At 40.2% G+C, this 19,986-nt stretch overlaps 1 protein-coding gene across 1 annotated transcript in view; it reads left to right on the top strand.

Annotated features, from left to right (window-relative positions):
- Positions 1 to 19,986, top strand: part of ezrb (ezrin b) — a 29,745-nt gene that overhangs the window by 1,271 nt on the left and 8,488 nt on the right. Inside the window, exons 2-7 of the mRNA XM_046372525.1 lie at positions 515 to 635; positions 6,721 to 6,804; positions 13,628 to 13,723; positions 15,980 to 16,254; positions 17,244 to 17,327; positions 17,427 to 17,573. Coding sequence (XP_046228481.1) covers positions 515 to 635; positions 6,721 to 6,804; positions 13,628 to 13,723; positions 15,980 to 16,254; positions 17,244 to 17,327; positions 17,427 to 17,573 — 807 coding nt within the window. The remainder of the gene's footprint in view (positions 1 to 514; positions 636 to 6,720; positions 6,805 to 13,627; positions 13,724 to 15,979; positions 16,255 to 17,243; positions 17,328 to 17,426; positions 17,574 to 19,986) is intronic.

The following is a 19,986-nucleotide window of genomic DNA, read 5'->3' as shown; positions in this document are numbered from 1 at the left end:
TTTCAAATGTGAGAAGTTGCTGATTTTTTCAATTAAATGTTAATATAAATTGAGTATGTTTGACTTTAAGATTGTTAGCAACACATTTGAAGGTGTTGTTAAGTGTTTTGAAAGGTTTTAAAGGTTGGGCATAAAACCTTCTCTGGTCTGTTCTTAAATTTTAAGATCTACTTTTTTCTGTTTATACTATTGTAAATTTGATATTTTCAGTTTTATACGCTTGGTTGGCTGAAAGCAATGCCAGTGATTTTTATTTTTTAATATTATTTTCTTTCATCAGAATGACCAATTGATGAGGCAAAAAATACAAACGGGCCACAGTGATCTGCTCTTATTTTGAAGTTCAGAGTGCGTAACTTCCCGTGTCGATGTAGCTAGCTACTGGTAACTTGTGGGTTTGTCGCGGTGATTCATCTTGGTGACTGTCGCCTGCAGGAGTGTCGAGCTGCTCTTGCCTGGGTTTAAATAACGCCGAAGTGGCTGAAACTTGTTTCTCCTCTTTCTCTCTTTTCAGGAAGGCACACAGAGAAGTACAGTCACACGGAGCACACACATCGTCTTTGGAAACACTTTTTGTCTTAATCAAACGACTCCACGCACAGAGCAAGGAAAAGGACACAAAAATGCCGAAAGCGGTAAGAAGCTCTTTGGTTTAAGTTAAAGTTATTTTCAATCATAGTCGGTTCTGTCACTGCTTTATAGGTAGTCAAACGTAACAGAGAGATGGCAGGTAACGCTAATGTACGACTAAGCTTCTTAAACTGAGTCTAAATTTTTAGCTTGTCTTACATCATTCTAGCTAACTTGAATTAACCGTTGTGACTGCTGTCAATGGCTGAAGCTGAGACTGATGCTAACGCTCGTACTTACATTCTGTGGCCGCTTTGAAGGTATTTGATTTCAAACATTTGAGTTAGTTTATGCGAAATAGTTTATGTTTGGCTATAAATGGCACTACGTTTCGTTGCTGAATTGGACAACAGAAAATCGTAAAATCACTTCATGGGTGTGACAGATTGATAAAGGTGAAGGGATGCTTTGAATGTGATTTCCTCGACTTCCCAGGTGAGTGATCACTGTAAAAGATTTCACTTGTCAATTTAATCACATGTATTGTCAGGATTGTATTTCTAGGCAGTAGATCAGTAGGGTCTGTGTTAAAGCAAAAGGCCATCAAATCACATGCTCCTCTAATATCCTTAGGGTGTCCCATATGTTACTATGAGCATCATCCACTTTTCTGCAAAGACAGGAACAAGAACTGTGAAATTTATGCTCTCTATACACACAGTTAAGCTCTGTTTCACGTCCTCACAGTGTGGGCAGACGTGGTCACAGGATATACATCTTTGAAATCATTGTCTGTAATGTTGTACACTTGTGCGGCATCATGAACAAGGGAGGTGGAAAATGTCTTGTTTATATCTTCAGGAGTTTGTGATGAGTACAGGCTTCTCTCTTGGTGTTTTGAAGTTATTTTCCAGCCTGAAATTTGGGGGTTGTTCCCCACGTAATGCTGGGTTCTCACAGTCATCTTGGAGTCTTAGTTAAAACCTGAAACACTGACTTTTTTCATTTATGGTATCAGTAACTTATTCATCATCAGAACAGGAAAACAAAAGGGGGAAAGAAAGACTGTTTGATTAAGATTTGAACAGGTTTTTGCCTTCAGTTAGTCTTGGCTGATTTGCCCCACCCCAGCTATTACATACTGCACATTTGCACATGGCACAAGTCCCTCCCTCAGCACACTGTTTGGAAATTTCTAGTATAACAGCAGTCTGTGTGTTTTACGGTATTAAGGAAAATATTACAGAAAATTGTTAGGCATGGATATGAGTAAGAGTGCAAGTATGAATTCGTCTCCATCTTCTGTTTTTTATTTAAAAAGTAAAAAGCCCAGAGATACCTAAAACATCCAGTTACTGAAGTCTGATAAATAACTCATGTAAAACAGGATCAATATTAGGAACATTTCACTAATTAAAAAACAAAAAAACACGACAGAGACAGGTTGCTGTTGAATAGAGCAACACATTGTGATGGCAAAGACTAAAGCCCCAGTAAGAGTAATAAAGTGTGTTGTGGGTTTGTTTAGAACAGCCTCACGGTTGTCAAGAGTGACACTGTGGAAATGACATCATTACTGTCTGATAGCAGCAGCCCGCCGAGTCCGGTTGTCACAAAACAACCTTTTTGTATGTTAATGTCAGGCTGTTTTTTTTCTCTTCTTTTTTTTGTTTTGTTTTTTTTTTTCCATGATATCAAGAAAATGACTCATGCCTTTGCAACATAGCATGAAAAATATCATTAGGACACTAAGTCTGTTTAAATGAAGATTTTCTTTGATGCTGCTTCCCCCAGACTTTAATCCTGCAAATGCTGATGATTGTTGCTTTTAAGCATTGGCAAGATATGTAAATAGATTCTGTGAAAAATGTGTAATTAGATTACTAGTTTGAAGAGTTTCACTGGCTGAAGCTCATAGTCCATGAATATATTACAAGTGAGCAAGGTGGGGATGATGGGATGAAAGGAAACAGCTCCCAAAGCTGCAGTCAGATAAGCCTTATGTCAATAGGACAAGTTTAATTTATTTTCATTATCGATTAACCTCCAATGCATAATTGATCAGCCCATAGATTGTTTAAAAAAAACTGTAAACAAATTTACAGTTTCTCAGAACCCACTTGTTTCATCTAAACAATTGTCCAAAACGCAAAGATACTCAGTTAACTGTTGTATATGACGAAGAAAAGCAGCATATTCTTGCTTTGAGAAGCTAAAACCAAACTAATTATGTGGTTTTTCTTTTTCTTAAAAAATTTTCAAGACTGATTAATGAATTGTTGCAGCTCTATTTCAATTCCCTACCCATTTAGTGTGGTGTTAAAACATCATATAAGTTGGAATAGAAGTATTCAGCACGTAACATTCAAGACTTGTAAAATCAGGTCTATTTGTGCATTGAATCGCATGGTGAATTTTGATTGCAAATGAGATCAGACACCTTTTGTTAATTTTGAAATTAAGTGAGGTTGAACCTTATTCAAAGTTATGGACAAGTTTAGGAATTTATTTGTAAAATAACCCCAGACCCTGAAAAGTAAAGATCAAGGAGGATAAAAATGCCAACTTGAGCTAAATTTGACACTAATTGGTGCAGAAACTTGGCATCATATCAAACATTCCAACATTGTGCGTTTGGAAAACTCTTTCTTTTGTCACAGAGGAGCAAGATGCCCAGCAGCAGGATGCTGGACCAGATTTGAGGAGGAGTGAAGTCACCTTTATTGATGCTTGTGTGACTCATGTTTCATTTATCTGAATGACACATTGTCAGAAGTAAACGATAACCTTCCTTGGTTCTCCCAGAATTCTGTTTCCTCCACAGTCCTGCGACACAAACTGTACCAGGCGTGGCCACGATAAACATGGATGGGTGTTTCCTACTCATGTCCAGTCCTATTGTTAGTGTTTGTTCCTTTAAATAATTAATAACTCAGTCATGCCTGGAACGCCCTCGCAGTCTGATTCACAGATCTATAAATGGTTGCAGGTTCTTTAAGTCTCATTCTTCAGTTATATGTGTTTAATATTAACAGAGACCCTTGGAAGGTATGCCACTTTCTAAAACCTCAGTACCTGGTCCGCTGCTCAAACAGTAGCCGCCGTTTATGGTTATATTACTCTCATTCCATTTCAGTGGAATCCCCATAGTGACTCCCATTGTGCAAGCCATGCAAACTATGCAGAGAGTTAAGTATTGAAAGGTCCTCACTGAAGAATGCAGCCTTTTCACAGTTTAACTACTGAGGTGATGACCACCTCATTTCTTTAACTTGGCCTCACCATTGAGAAATCTGAAGGAAGGATATCCCAGTCCGGATTTTATGGGACAGTGAGGGGAGGTCCTTGTACTTTAGGAGTTGGAGCAAGGAAATAATTGGCATTCTTGAGGGATGGTTTGATTGATTCTCAAATTCACAGCTTTTCTGTCAGCTGACTGACTGTGGAATCTGTCATTCATCTGAGCTCTAGCTATAAATATTACAGCTGTATTTGTTCTGTACATTATCCAAGGGCAGCAGATCTGGGATATATTTAAGCGATTGGTTAGTGATCATTGCTTTAGTTGTTTTTTTGTCTTAAAGATATAATATGTAGCATTTATTGCCTTTAAATATCCAAAAATGTATCTTTGTTGTATATTTTGTTCCATCAATGTTCAAACTCGTACGTACTTTTAGTCAAGGTAATATTGGGTATAACTTCTGGGAGAGTTAGCTAAGCTAAGCTAAGTCGCTGTATTTGTCACAGAGACACAACAGGGCTATCAATTTTGTCAGATAACTCTTGGCAAGAAAGTGATTAAGCTTATTTCTCAAAATGTCAAGCAGTTTTTTTTAAATGTTCATTTTCAGTGTGACAAAAAGCGTTTCAAAGTAAACGTTTCTGCACACTGTTGATCACATGTATGTACTTCATTACAACATTTCTGCCCTCAATACTGTGATCTACTTCTTGTGAAGCATCGCTCCCCTTTACCGTGGAGCTTGTGTTTCTTGTTGTCAGTGTTGCTTGGTTACCAAAGTTTTGTACCTACCTCCAAGAGTGTGAAATCATGTCTATGCTTTGTCTCATTATAGGAAGTTAGATTTGGGAACCAAAGCTCCTACAGCTAAAGTGACTGAGTCAGTTATTACTGTAACAACGTGTAATGCAGGGCTTTATATGGTTAATATGAATGCCTCTTCTTTCCTCCAACTGAAATTGTTCATTGTGGAACTCTGGGTCTTTGCCCAGTATATTTTTAGCATATGTGTCATGTTTTCTTTACTTCTCTGAATGGCCTCAGTTTATTGTGAGTTACCGTTGGAGGACTTACTTTGAGATCAGATATCACTCAGTCAGTGGTTTCTGTTGGCTTGTCTGCGTCACACATTCACATATTCCATTCCGTGGTTGGGGTGTGCTTTTCTAGGTGCTCCGTTTGTAATAGTTGTAAATAAAGAATGTGATGTAGACAGAAGCATCCTGAATCTGTAAGAGATGTTGCTACCAAATCACACAATCACTTTTGAACAGTCTGAACTTATGGGAGAACTTTCTGATCACTTGTGCTGAGGGTTTGTGGTCGTTTTTGGGAATCTGGCTCACTAGAATGTAGATGATGATAGCAAGGCACTGCTGGGGCACTGCAGCTGAAAGGGGATCTTTGTTTTGCTGTCTAAAGTAAATGCAGTGTTTCCTCCTCCCCTGCTTTTTTGCTGTGCTGAGAGGCTGGCATAAGCTGCCCCGTTGGACGGTTGATTCCAGAAGTTTCAAAGTGTATGCACATGTGGCATTACGGGACAGAGCTCCAGGCTCTGCGCAGTTCCTGAGTGTTCCATCGCTTTCATTTTTTTGGTAAAGCAAAGTTTGCCTTGCCAAAGATCATGAGTCAACTCTGCTAACCTCACTTGAAAGCAGCAAACACACTGCTGAAAATAAGGGGTCATCTCTGAATATCCACTGTCTAGACGACTGTGCTCTTAACAATATCCTGGACAGCGCCGTGGTGAGGTGCTTTCCATCCAATGCTGTGATTGGATTTGCCTTCTCAGTTAGAGTTTAAGCCAGTCAGTTAGTTTCTCAGTCTGTATAGCTTCATAGGAATCGGTGAAGCTCTGAGTCACCAGCTAGTCACTGCTGCACCCCAGACATCCCTTTTCCAGTGGGCGTCATTGAATTTGTGCACTGCTGTTGCTCACAATGGACTGGAGATGAAAGATTTCCCTGGAGGGCTCAGTCAGCGTCCTCTCTGTCTTCGCCCTGTGTCTCGTTTTCACTAAGCATTAATAAGTTCAGTCAATACTTTGTGGGTCTGTGTCTTTTCATAACCCCCACAAATACCAGAGACATTTGACATTATACCCACAGAAAAGAGAGTCAGCATGTGCATTACCTCAAAGCAGCTATTGTAAATATTGGTGCATTGTTGCATGGCCTCTGTGTGACATTCAGAACTTCAGAATGCTAACTAAACTTACAATACAGAATATTGTTTCTTTCCATTATGGGACATGATTGACGTCATTTCTTATTATTATTCTGTGCAGCTCGCCCATCATGCTGTTTGTAATGGCTTTGAAATCGCACGTTAATCACTGGGGTGGATCCCTGTGAATGGAAATTAGAATTTGCTGCTCCTGAAGTGGGTTTCAGTTAGATGGATCACTGTTTTTGTATGCACAGGCCATTCTGATCAATCATTAACCAGAGAACTGAAAGACTTGTTTTTTTTTTCTGTGAATGGGAGTAAATGACCGAAGTAGTTGCCATTTTAGTCCTCCTCTCTCCAATGTATCCATCCAGAATGACATCCATGATGCCATTTTTTTTGTTGAGTTAGAAGTGGAATTAGTGCTATGTCACTTCTCATATGTTCATTAAAATCAAAAGTTGGACCTGTCACAGAATTGTCTTTCCAAAAACACGTCAGATTTTGCAGCAGCATTCCCTTCAATCAGCCCGTCTGGCTCTAAGAAAGTAGAGATAAACACAGAGGCTCTTGTGTTTACTCTGTAAATACACCCCCTTACCAAACACACACACACTCACTAAAGCAGTGCTCTGCAGATTTGCACGTGTTACTACATATTAGTCCTTATGCATGAGAACCTCTCTTGTTGCTATGGGTCAACATTTGAACTCCCCTTTCCTCCTCTTTTTCCACAGGTCAATGTTCGCGTCACCACTGTGGACGCTGAGCTGGAGTTTGCCATCCAGCCCAGCACCACCGGCAAGCAGCTGTTTGACCAGGTACAGTCCATTGTCATTTCAACACTGACATCCAGCATCTGTCTTTTAACCTCTAATTATTTTATGCAATACGTGAGCGATTGTGAATAGTTTTTTTTAATAAAGTCATTTTTACAAAAAAGTTAAATACAAGTCAGTCATTCTGTGGTATTGATAAAAGCTGATATACATACAATACATACACAATTAGTACTTTGTAGATGGTTAACAATTGGATAAGAAGGTTGATTCTGCTCTCATGTCTGCACAGTAAATAAAACACTGGAGCCTGAAGCATTTTAGCTTTATCTTAGCTCAAAAGCTGGAAACAACAGCTAGCATGTCTCTGTCCAAAGGTGATATACCCTCTACCAGAACCTCTAAAGCTCATTAATTAACGTATTTGTTTAATTGGTTAACAACGTAAGTGTTACAACAACAAATGTCGGTTTTACGTGGGTTATCTGAGGAGCTATTTCTTGTCCAGGGCCAACTGCCCAGCAATGAGCAGAGACTCCAGGAAGTTACTTCCAAGAAACAGCCACATAACTCTCCAAAAAATTAATTTAACAATGAGCTATAGAGGCGCTGGTTGGTTGATTTTCTTAACTTTACCAAAGCCAGGCTAGCTTTTACCCCCTGTTTCCAGTCATTCTGCTAAGCTATGCTAAACTACTGCTGGCTCCAATTTAATATTTAATGCACAGGCAGTGGTATCTATCTTACCATTTAACGGTGGGCAAGAAAACAAATAATCATATTATCCAAATATTAGACTATTTTTTAATTAATAAAAAAAAATCCTGTCAAACAATAGTATGGTTTGACAACATTTCTATCCTCAGACCTTCTTCAGGAAAATGTTAAATAAAGTTTTTTAATACACTGGTGTGCAAGACCCTCGGCAGAATAAAGTGTGTTTTAAACTTTATACACACTTCTACAACCTGTGTCATTGTGTCAGCTAAGTGGACTGACGTCACTGAGAGAGATCTGCATTAGGAGAAGGTGTCTGCCCTCATTATCATCCCTCCAAAGCTCTTTCCATTCATTACATCCAGGTCTGAAAAGTTATCTCCAGCAGACGAGATTACAGGAGCCTTTTGGCCTCGGGTGTCCTTGTCAGTCTCTGCCTTCCCAGTGGGGGTGGGGATGGGGTTGTGAGACGACTATAAATTGTTTCCTGTAATGGAGGATTGAAAGTGAACAAAGAGAACTTGAGGCATTTGTAAACTAATGATTGAATGGCAGTCATGGATGAAGTCTGTGAGGAAGTTACACAGTCTCAGGACAGATTAAAAGGTGTGGTCACAAGGAGGGAAACATAGAGAATTTCCCTTTTTTGATGAGGTTCAGTGAACTGAAGCTAATGTATTCACTAATTATTATTTCCTGATATGTTTGATATCCTGTTAGATAATAGGTTATAGTTAGTTGGGTTATAGTTAGATACTAATAATTTTGGGACACACTGAGTGCCGCTATTGTTTGACCTCAAACTGTTTGCCCTTACGTCAGGTGTGTATTGAATGTAGAAGTTGGTGCGGTTATGTAATAACTAGAAGTGGTAGTATGCAAAATGCTATTTTGCTCTTTATCCTTTCATTGATCAAGCAGTGAGCACTTTTCTTTGAATTCACACTTTTCCAAAATACTACTGTAAAGCTCAGTATCTAAAATCCACATGTAGATGACATGCCATTAGCTCCTCTGAGGCTCTATGACAGCACCGGGGAGAGGGAGGCAATATTTTAGCCACTTCCTGTATAACTCGTTTTTCCATTGAGAGTGTAACCAACTGCATGTCAGGGGATTCACCCTTCATGGCAGCAGCACTGCAAAGGTTTTAGTTTAGAAACATACACATGCATACAATCATTTTAAACATAATAATCCTGAAATTCAACTGGGAGAACAATCATATATTTTCTGTGATACTGATGTTACTGCTTGCTCTGAAGTTCTCACAGTGTGGTTTTGCTATAGGAAGGAGTAGCACCCAGATTTTTGCATTTGACCTCTATTTATAGGTGTAGGCGAATTCCTCTGCCTACTTTTTAGAATGTCCGTCAGTGGGGTGTGTCGTTGATAATCACTCACTCCCTGTGATAGTGTCACCGACAGTTCAGTGCTCTATTTTAGTGCAAAGATTCAATTTACTAATTTGAGCATGGGAAATGGTCTGTGAAGCCTCGCACCTTGTCTGAGGAGCCGTTCACAGTCTTAGGCTGACATTTAGATTTAGTGGCTGTGTCTCTGCAGTCTGTCAGCAGCCTGATTTAGTTTTAAATGAGTGCCTTGGCAGTAATCAGCTGTAAAGACAAGTGCTCTCACAGTGTTAAACAAGTTCTGTGGAAATGCTGAGTAACAGTAGTGAGCTCATTTCCAGGGCGAGTGTGAGGCCTGGCGTGGCCCCTGTGGTCAGTGCTGATCATAGCCTTTCTCCCTGTCATGCCGCTCTAAAACTCTTTCTTAGAAACCTCTGCCACTCCCCTACACACCCTTATACAGTTTCACTTCAATATGAAATGTACAAGGCTGCTAGTTTCGTTTAGCCTTAAGCTTACAGTAGATGTACTGGTCCAGTTATGTCTGTCCCTAGTGTGTTTGCCATGTTCAGACCCTGAACTGATTTGGATTGGCCAAAAGCAGAAGGAGAATTGATATTAAACTGCTGAAATCATGGCAACATTAGAAACAGTTAAACTATGTCTTTGAACTGAGTCCAAGTCCAAATAGTCTGTCTGACAGGTGGCAAAATATGAGACTAGTTCACTTACACACCCAACTCGCATGTCAAAGCCACATTAAAAAAATGGCTGCAAAGCTGCTCCAAGTCAAGAGAAGGAACATGTTGCATGATGGCTGTTCTTCTTTCCTGTAGTCCTGTAACACAACTATTTTTAAAATACTTTCTTTGTAATACACCCTTTACTGTTTAGTGACAATTAATGTGGGGTCTGACAGTAAGAGACCCATTTCCTTTGGGCCACTACCCACACCACCCCCTCCTACCCCCGCTCCCCACCACGAAACACAGCCTTTGTGCTGGTGCCTGTTTGGGGCCCGACTGGTTCAACTCCTCCCTTCCCCTCCTCAGCTACTGGAGGACTTCAGCCTTGTTATTCAGCCCAGAGGATGCAGTGTGTAATGCTGTTTCAGCCCAGTGGCATTCCTCTCTCTCACCACAGAGCCCGAGCTCCTGTAAAGCTAGCAGAGAAACTTTCACCCTCTGTCACATCGCTGCAAGACGAGGCTGCAGACTTACGTCATGCAAACTGTTCCTATGTGGGACTACTAGTAGACTGGTGCTTTTGCTTATAATAGCTTGCATGAAGGAGTCTATGTTTTACACATATCTATTGATTTATTTTTCCCAGTGCTGTAAAAATTGTAAAGATATTTTGCAAGCAACTACACACAACTTAACTTGGTATGTGCAGGTCTTGAAAAGTCTTAAAATGCATTTAACTTGTGATGGATTTTTTGTAACAACAATTTGGACTTTTTTCAGTTTTCTGGTGCTTACCTGGTGTGGGTCTGTAAATGTAATGTGATTCTGAATTGTGTATAGAGAAAATGGCCTGTAATAATAAGTAATGATGGGTTCTGTTGTCCCTATTGGTTTTCTATCATAATTCCACACTTTGTACTGTATCCCTGTGAAACAGGTATTAAAGTACTGGGTGTTGGGAGCTAGATGTTGACATTCATCGGAAAGACTTAGCAGTTCATTAAAGTCAAGGCAGCCCACCAAAGCAACCTGCTGCGATGTCAGTCTACAAACATGTGCCCTCAGATTCAGATTTAATCCTCCTCTAATGAACTGTATTATTTTCAGTATTCTTTGGAGAACTTTTGCAGGTGTTCATAACATGTGCATCCTGTTATTAATACTAGCTACTTATCATTTTGTCAAGTGAAATGCAATGTTGTTAAAGGTTGATAAGCCTTTTCAGGAAAATTGTCATTTCCAGACTGCGCACAGGTTGTACCAAGGCTCTCCACAGAGGCTTATCCCTGGGAGAATTGTACAGGTATCTGTAGCCTACTCTGTTTCTCTGCCTCTCACTCCGTAGACCCCAAAGCAGAAGCGCCATGAAAGGACTGATTGTTTTCTGGGGCCTTATGAGTTTCATTACAGGTGAGATGCAGGGTTAGTGTTTAGTGCTCTCTGATTTCAGGCCCCTTCTAGTGCTTGTTGTTGTTGCTTTAAATACAATCCATCAGAAAAGGTCCCTGAATCAAAGCCATTCATTTTTTACTCCCACAGGTCAGCCTGCCCTGTATTTTGTGTCATCCAGTAAGAGGGGGGAAGTTTAAATTTAATTGTAACCTTGGCTGGAGCTTATCATTGGGAATGGGCTTGGCCGGAGTGTTGATTCAAACTTCACCCAGGCAACTTAGTCACCTGGTGACTGGGTGGGGAATTTGGCAGTGATGCATTCAAAAAGGGCCCGCACAGAGATTGCCCCATTTAACGGCACATGCACACACACACACACACACACAAAAACATGAATTCCTGCATGGTGCAGTTGGAAAATTGCTTTGCCTCTCCGAAGGCCATAAAGAGCCTCTGGTTGTTGAGGTTTTTCCTCAGAGGCCAGTGGAAAATGGTAGCTCCTCCTGCAGCACAAGCGATTATTCCAGATCTATAACTGTGTTTTCACTTTTTGCCTCAGCTGCACAGTCAGAAATTGGTAGAAAAACGTCTTTAAATTGCTGGTCTGGAAAAAGTGTTTTCCAGTGCGGTTGAAATTAAAACTGTCTTTATAATTTGCTTTTTAGATGTTAATAATGACTAGTTTGGACTGTTGCAGCTTTGCCATAAAGTAACAACAAGCCCCAGCCCCCACCCACCAGTTCCCCACTCCAGGCTTCTCAGACTGTTCCTGGAGTCAGAGACAGGATGCTGGTCATGCAGCACGCCCTCGTTATACAGTATCACTCCTCCTCACTGGTCAAACAATAGGACCACTTTGTTAAAGATCAGCCCCCATCGTGCTCTGGTGTACTGTGGCATATTGCAACAGACAGAGACGTGACCTAAGGCTCATTTTAAATGCAAAGAGTGAAAACACTCTTCTGATCATTACCAGAAATTATCAAATATGCTGGTTTATCAGTTAGCAGAATATTTATCTGAAACTGAGAGGATTTAGTTCTTTTCTTTGTCTTGCATGATAGAAAATCTCATATAATTGGGATTCCTTTTGGTCAGAGAAAAAAAAATCAATTTGTCGAAATGTCACTTTGGGATGTTTTATAGAACCATGTAATTGATTAGTTTAGAAAAGAATCGTCAGATTGATTGATAATGGAAAAAAACAGCCTTAGTGTCAATATCAAGAGATATACTCTGACAAAGGTAAGGACTACAAGGATCAGTTGAGTCTTAGTTACAGTGGTAGTATCCATGGAAACGTCTCCCTGTCCAGAGTCTACTATATATTTGCCAAATTGCTTCAGATAACAAATGTGGTGTTTCTGAGTGTACTTTCATTTGTCCTGGCAGCCATTGACAGTGGTTTGTATCATTACCTTAGCCAAGTCCACACTGAGGCCTGGGAATGTGTAATACTATGAGGGTTATTCACCGGATTAGTCTGGTACCTGAGTATGTCATCTTAGAGTTAGATTCTTTAGACCTTGCCATAGTCTGTAAAGCCTTCAAAAGCCTTTTCATGAGTCCTCACTCTGCTAGAAGAAGACCATCAGTGATTCATTTAGGTCTTATTGGAAAATTTACCTCATTGATTTTTGAAGGCTGAAGACGTGATCTTTTTCTTTTTAGTACTACATTTACATGATCATCCCGTAATCTGTTTTCCTGGAAGAGCTGGTTGTGAATTCTTTAAAGTAATCCAGTCTCACATCTGGACAAATTTAGTGAAATTTCTGCATCTTGTGTCTTAAATTGATATTATATCATTGCCACTTAGACCAAGTCATGTGTCTGTCTTGACTAATTTCAACTTTTGTTACCATTAGAACATTCTTGCCTTTAATATCTGTTCTGTATCTGTCTGTTGATTTACTTTTAAAATTCCTCTTCGTGTCCAAGTGATTTGAAGTCCTGATAATAGGCCTTTGCCCCAGGGTCCCCAAAGTCTTGAATGTTTAAAGAAAGCTTGATTTTAACCATTATGTTTTCATGGTTCGGAATAAGCTTCAGTCTGAATACCCTCGGTGAAAAATGCTTGATTTTCTTCGTAATTTGGTCTTTCACTTAATTATCCCTCATATAAACTAACATCTTTTAAAATTTGAAATGAAATGATCACATTGTCATACTTGTTTTTTGTTTCCCGGTGTGGAAAATGGCAAGAATTTAACAGCTGTAATATGAAAAGCTGACAGTATACATTAATGTATATACATACTAATCCAGCAAGCTTTATTTTTGCAGTTGGATTTCGCGTTGATACGGTATTAAGAATTTATATGTGATATAAGGCACCACAAATGTGCTTGAATTTTACTCTTAAAAAGCAAAGTATGAACCGTGACCATCTGTTGATGAAGTATTAAGTTTCAGTCAGTTATCAAGCAAATGTTGTGAAATGTCCTTGGATTTCTCAGGCTCCAGCTCCTCAAATGAAGGTTTGTTGCATCTGTGTGTCATATATGATGATCAGTTGTTGGTCAGACACAACAGAACTTCAAGATGCTACCTTGGGCTCTGCGAGGTTGTGATTGGTGTTTTTTCACTTTTTACTTTTCCAGCACCAAACTATTCATAGATTAGTAAAAACATGATCAGCAGATTAACTGATAATGAAAACGGGTTTGTTGCAGCCCTGCTGTTTTAAAGCTTAGCCTTTCCTTTTCTTCTTTACAGGTGGTGAAAACCATTGGCTTACGTGAGATCTGGTACTTTGGACTTCAGTATATGGATGGCAAAGGTTACCACACTTGGCTAAAACTGGACAAAAAGGTAAGCTCTAGCCTTTGAGTACATATTTATGTTTTTTTTTTTTTTGTCATTACAGTGTACCTGTCAACTACATACATATGTGGCCATTTCACTCTGTGTCTCGACTATGTCCTAACTGTCCACCTCTCTCTATGGAGTGAAATTCTACAAACAATTGAGAAAGAATGCATTGTCTGAATGGACGATACAATCAGAGCTCCATATTTGCCTTTCAGTCAATCAGTAGCCACCATATTTATATTACACTATGTATATACTCACATGCTGTATTGTGGCTCCACTTCCAACATTGCAGGTACTTTTGCAAGTTTCTGTCTGTGCTGTGAGGTCAAAGCAGCGCAAGTAATCATCTGAAGGTTGTTTATTTGACAAGAGTGTGAACTCTTTGTGAACCTCAGTCCTTTTCTGTTGTTCTGGGTTACTACCTTCACTAACCGTTTTTTTCCTGAAGCTCCTCACAGTCTAACACGTAATGGATTAGACAAAAGAAAAAACAGCCAGAAGTATGAATTCATGTCTGTAAATAAGAACTCCAAAAGTTTGTTTTGTTATCAACGTTTCTAGGAATTGTACCAATCCCTGCAACTTTTTAGACCTGCTTATTCTACACAGATTTTATACATCAGAGTCTGTAGATAGGTCTCTGGGAGTACTTGTTCATATTGTATGTGAAAATAATTACATGTAACCACAAATCATTGTGGCTCCAGAGCGAGCTGTGTGAAGTCTGATAAATAGCCTCAAGTGATGTCTGTTGCGTCAGCATCAGTAGGAGCTGAAGACTGCAAGTTTGGTCAGATAGTAGAAAGAGATAGCTTACTGGAGCTGCCTACACATCTCTACTTGAGGCTACATTTCCTGTTACTAGCATAACATAATAGATTCTCTGATAGAACCGAGGGTGGGAAAATTTTGACAACAAAGAAGAATGTGTGAAATAAAATTAAAAAATGGATCATATCTCTGGTTCTGCTGCATCGATTTTGATGCTCTATATTGTGTCCATTAGTAGTCCACCAATGTTAAGAGCGTAAAGATAACTGGTGGGGTAGTCTTTAAAATAGACACCTGAGTCTACTGTCTCATGATTGAAATAAATGTAGGAAAGCAAGCGAATCTATCTGGAGAAAGTTCGATCTTTGCACATTATAATCATAGAAAAGGCTGAGAGAGACAGAAAGGGTTATGCTTGCCTCAGCCAGCAGCAGTGAACTGTACACTGTGTGCTGACGCTGCGCTGCAGCTCATCAGCACAATGCCTCGCTCAAACTGGAATATTCCCGGCCCCATTCTCTCCATCAAGACTGCTTGGTTCCTGTTTTTGAAATTAGAGGAAGAGGCACACTGTGTAAACACATACTATAGCTCAGAGCTATTAAAGTGTATTTCCACAAAATGAGAATGGTATATCTCCTTTTAGTACCAGCAGTGCACCCATGAAACTGCTGAATATTAGACAGAACATAGACAGAGCATTTGTGTATGTTGTATACAGTATAATGCAATTTAAAGGTTTGAAAGATTCAGGATTTATACTTTTCATTAAGTAAAAGTTAAAACTGTACTGATACTAAACCATGATTATGGGATGATCATATACTGACTCTCGACTTGATACCTTATACCTTATATACAGCTCATAATACTCAACCTAGTACAATCCAGCTGTTCCAGCTGGTTGACATTCTAGGAGCAGTGTGGGAATACATTTATTTTCTTTCTTGCCAAGAGTTAGACAAGATGATTGATGTCACTGTCACATCTGTGGTAAATTTGTTGCTGGAGAAAATAGTCGGTTCAACTAGCTTAGTATAAATGGTGGAAACAGGGAAATGGCTTGCTTGGCTGTGTCCAGCAGGAACCGTTGCAGCTAGCAGAGACTCCAAGAAAATTACTGCTCTATTATATGGCATGTAACACCTGTAAAACAGCAGTTTATTCTTTTATTGGTTCTATTTTAATACTTTAATACTTCTAAAGTATTGAGCTTTAGAGGGGCTGGTAGGTGGATTTTAATACCTCTGGACAGAGCCAGATTACATGTTTGACCCTGTCTCCATTCTTTATGCTGAGCTAAGTTAGCTGGCAGCTTCAGCTGCAAATTTACCACACAAACACGAACATCAGTCTTTTCATCTAAGTCAGGGCAAGACGGCAAATAAACATATTTCCCAAAATATCCAACTATTCCTTTAATGTTCACATTATACTGGATGCTATGTTGATGTTATGTAATTGTGCTGTAATTTCTCCCAGGTGTCATCTCAGGATGTGAAGAAGGAGAACCCGCTGCAGTTCAAGTTTCGGGCCAAGTTCTTTCCAGAGGATGTTTCTGAGGAGCTGATCCAGGACATCACCCAGAAGCTGTTTTTCCTGCAGGTGAAGGAGAGCATCCTGAGTGATGAGGTTTACTGTCCACCAGAGACAGCTGTGCTGCTGGCCTCCTACTCTGTGCAGGCCAAGTTTGGAGACTACAACAAAGAAGTCCACCGACCTGGATACCTGCTTTCTGAACGCCTGCTGCCACACAGGTGAGATGTGCCAGGACAAAAGTGAATCAAGCTTTCTAAAGGTATTAACAGCTAAATCAAAAGGTGTTGTATAGTAATACCCTTGGCTTATTGTACAGAAGCAACTGGGTTTGGCATTGACAGAAAATATAAATTAGGAACTACAAAATATTAACAGTAAGCAAAGAGTGCACTCATCACCACTGGTTGAACCTGCCTCAAAGAAAATCTCCACCCTGGAACCCAAAGAAACGAAAGAGCATAACCACCATGTGATGTCTGATGATGATGCGTCAAAAATATTTGAAACATTTCTGTTTGTGTGACATCCACTTGGATCATCTCTCTTTGATATGTATACAGTTGTCATTTCCACATTCAAGGCATTCATACATACATGCACATGTTAGAATTTAAAAAGGGTGAAAACAAAGGTAAAGCAGTAGCTGATTGGCTGAGCAATTTAAGAGGAAGAGCTTTGCTGCGGCTTTCTTACATCATTCATAATAGCACAGGCCACCAAACAGAGCCAAGTGCGGAAGCTACTTTGTGTCGAGAGTGGCATCCTTTTGGTATGTTCGTGTTTGAGAGCAGGTATCTCTGGATCATTTAAAAACAAAGGTGTAATTTGGGTGGGTGTGTCTGGAACTGGTGACAGTCTTGCACGATGGTATCAGCTCCTCACGGCCCTTGTGGGAGTCTGAGAAGTACATTGATATGGATGTGTGAAAAGCTAGCATCTCAAATATGCTGCCATGTCAAGCAAGACAAGACAATATCTATTTTTACTTCATGTGCCTGGACATACATGTATTAAAAGCCTCAAGGTGACTGCATGTTTCCCATGTGTCCTTAAGCTGATTTGCCCTTTACAATCTAAGAAAATGTTTAGGACAGCATCAACAGCTAATTTGAGTACACAAGAGTAAGGTTAGGTAAGTTTTAGGAAGGCATGTGTTGGTCTCTTTATATTTGTAGCTGATCTTTGTCACTTCCTTTTCTTATTGTAGAGTCCTGGAGCAGCACAAGTTATCCAGAGAGCAGTGGGAGGAGAGGATTCAGGTGTGGCACGAGGAGCACCGTGGGATGTTAAAGTGAGTGTGTGCTTTAACAGTCAGTCACTGCTGAGTTAATGCACTGTCGGATTGCATTTAAATAATAACTTAATTTTGTCCTCATGCCCATCTTTGCAGGGAGGATGCTATGCTGGAGTACCTAAAGATCGCCCAGGACCTGGAAATGTATGGAGTCAACTACTTTGACATCAAGAATAAGAAGGGAACAGAGCTGTGGCTTGGAGTGGACGCGCTGGGACTCAACATTTATGAGAAGGATGACAAGTAAGCACTGCATCTGGAAGGAGCTGTTTGTGTCTATTCTGCCTTTTATTCTGTGCTGCTAGAGTAGCTGCAGCCCTGTGGCAGAGCTAAACTGGCTGGGCCAGATACATGTCTATACTTAATCACCATTCTTGTTCCTCTGCACAGTATTACAAGAATAACAATGAAAGTCAAATTGATTCAGTATTCTTGAGGAGTGTCTTCAAAGACACTCCCCACAAATTGAAACTCAGCAGTTTGCGTTAATCTTTCATGTCACTTGAGTAGTGCAGTGACACTGACAGAGCTTAGCCTGAGCTGAAATAATTAGTTCTTATCTTGAGGTTTTTATCTTTTTATTGCACTCACATAGTTTGATTTAGAATTTGTGCTTTTGCTGCATATAATTATGTCTGCTTTGAGTGAGTGTGTCATCCTCTCTTGTAGATTTATATGACAAATAGGATGTCTTTTGCTCACACCTCTGCAGCTACAGTTACTGCTCTACATGGTGCTGAATGATAATCTACCTCCTAAAACATTTGTTTAGGATTCATAGCGAGGATGGTCTATGTGCAGTCCCTGACCTCTTTTTTTGCATATTTGTTTTTCAACAAAATGCAGTGCAGGCTCTAGCCTCAGACTTGTAACACGGAGATACACCAGCTGGGTAATGTCTGTAGTCAGTCACTACCCATTTCTACTGTTTATCCCCTGACAGAATGGCACAGAAAAGTGGATATTCCTCTTTTGTACTTGTTTGCTTTAATGGTTGTTTTTCTTTGTGTGACATTGTGCTTTGATTGCGGAGATCTGTGCAAAAAGTGTTGCCAGAATCGAGCCTGGCCTTGCCTGTGATTGCCACTTTGTTTGCAGGTCACAGACACGTAATCACCCTCCATTTGGTGAAGTGAGCTCTGCGATCTCCTGTGGCTGGTGGCCTCGTCTGTGGGGTTACTGGCGTGAAGTGCACAGTGCTAAAAGGGCATTCATGCCAGGTGACTTGCCTTCCAGTCACTGACCCTGGGCTCAAAATCCTTCCAGCTGTACTCTGGCTCTGGAGTTTGTAGCCCTTTACATATTAAACGAGCTGCACTGCGTCAGCTTTCATGGCAGCTTGTATTGAAAGCAGTGTGGTCTACTTTGTCTGCCTCAGAGGAAGAAATGAATACACCAGCACTGATGAGGGGGTAATGACAAGTCAGTCAGCTGCCCCATGAGGCCTCTAATTGAGCCTTTACTTTCTAATTCTTTGTCTTGAATCAGCTTCACGGTTTCTTCTCGAGTCTAACTGATTTAAATACTGTATCTGCTATTGTGTTAAAGTTCACCCTGCCTCTAATTTAGCCTTATTGTCTCTTAACGGTGGTATTAAACTTCTAACAAGAGGGAGAAACACATTGTCAAAGAACACACCATTCCTTGTGTGAGTCTGTCTCTTTATATGCTCCCTGGGATCAGCAAAGAAAAGCGTCTCCTGCACGGTGCCCTCTGCTGTAACCATGGCTACGCCGACTGGTTTTTCAAGCTGTGCGGCACTTAAGAATGTGAGGCTAACCTGGCCCACAATGCAGCAGTACAGCCAAGACCTTGCCGAGGAAGTCTGGTGCTGGTTTAACTCCTTGTGCCCTGTTGCTCTGCTGAACCACAGCACTGCCCATTTCATAGGACAGAGGTTTTAGAGGGATTTCTTGAGCCAAGGTTTCATCTTAGCAACCGTTCTAGTCAAACACACACACACACACACACACAGTAAAACCAGTCAGATATCAGATTTACTTTTGAATCCATCAAAAACATGTTATTTTTATTTTTTTCTTTTCAGGCTGCAGCAGTATCCGTTAACTTGATATACATTGATATACATTTCAGCTTCTCAAATGTGACGATTGGTTGTGAACTGAATACATTTGTTTTTTGCTTGACAATGTTTTAGAACATTATTACAGACATTTTCCACAATTTCTGCGAGTTGTCAGCAGAATTTTGTATACCTCATCACTACAACAGAAGTTTGTACAAACATGGAACCACAGATAAAGCACAGTTCAATACGTCACAAAACTCTGATAGAAATATCTAATCGCAGAGAAAACCTCTACATTGTTTTCTCAATTCCTCAAGCATGTGTCAGGGTCAGTAATTGAGTGAAATTCCAGTTCAGTCAGTGCGGTTTCATGGCAGAGTTTCGCTGTGAGGCGGATGGCTGCCTTTCTAGATTACAACACTATCGGCTCGTCATTGTTTACAGTGCTACTTTGTATTGTGCTGAATGAGCCTGGCATTCGTTCTGTTTGTCGGGCACAATAGAACGACGAGCCACACCCAAGATCCATCCCTCATGCAGTACAGATACAGAAATCCATGTTCAGTCATCCCGAGACAGAGCTTTATTATAATGCCACAGTATGCAGCAGTGGATTCATTTAAATGA

This window comes from Scatophagus argus, chromosome 19 (assembly GCF_020382885.2).
Source record: "Scatophagus argus isolate fScaArg1 chromosome 19, fScaArg1.pri, whole genome shotgun sequence".
NCBI classification, from domain to species: domain Eukaryota; kingdom Metazoa; phylum Chordata; class Actinopteri; family Scatophagidae; genus Scatophagus; species Scatophagus argus.
This window is presented reverse-complemented; position numbering and strand designations above follow the sequence as displayed.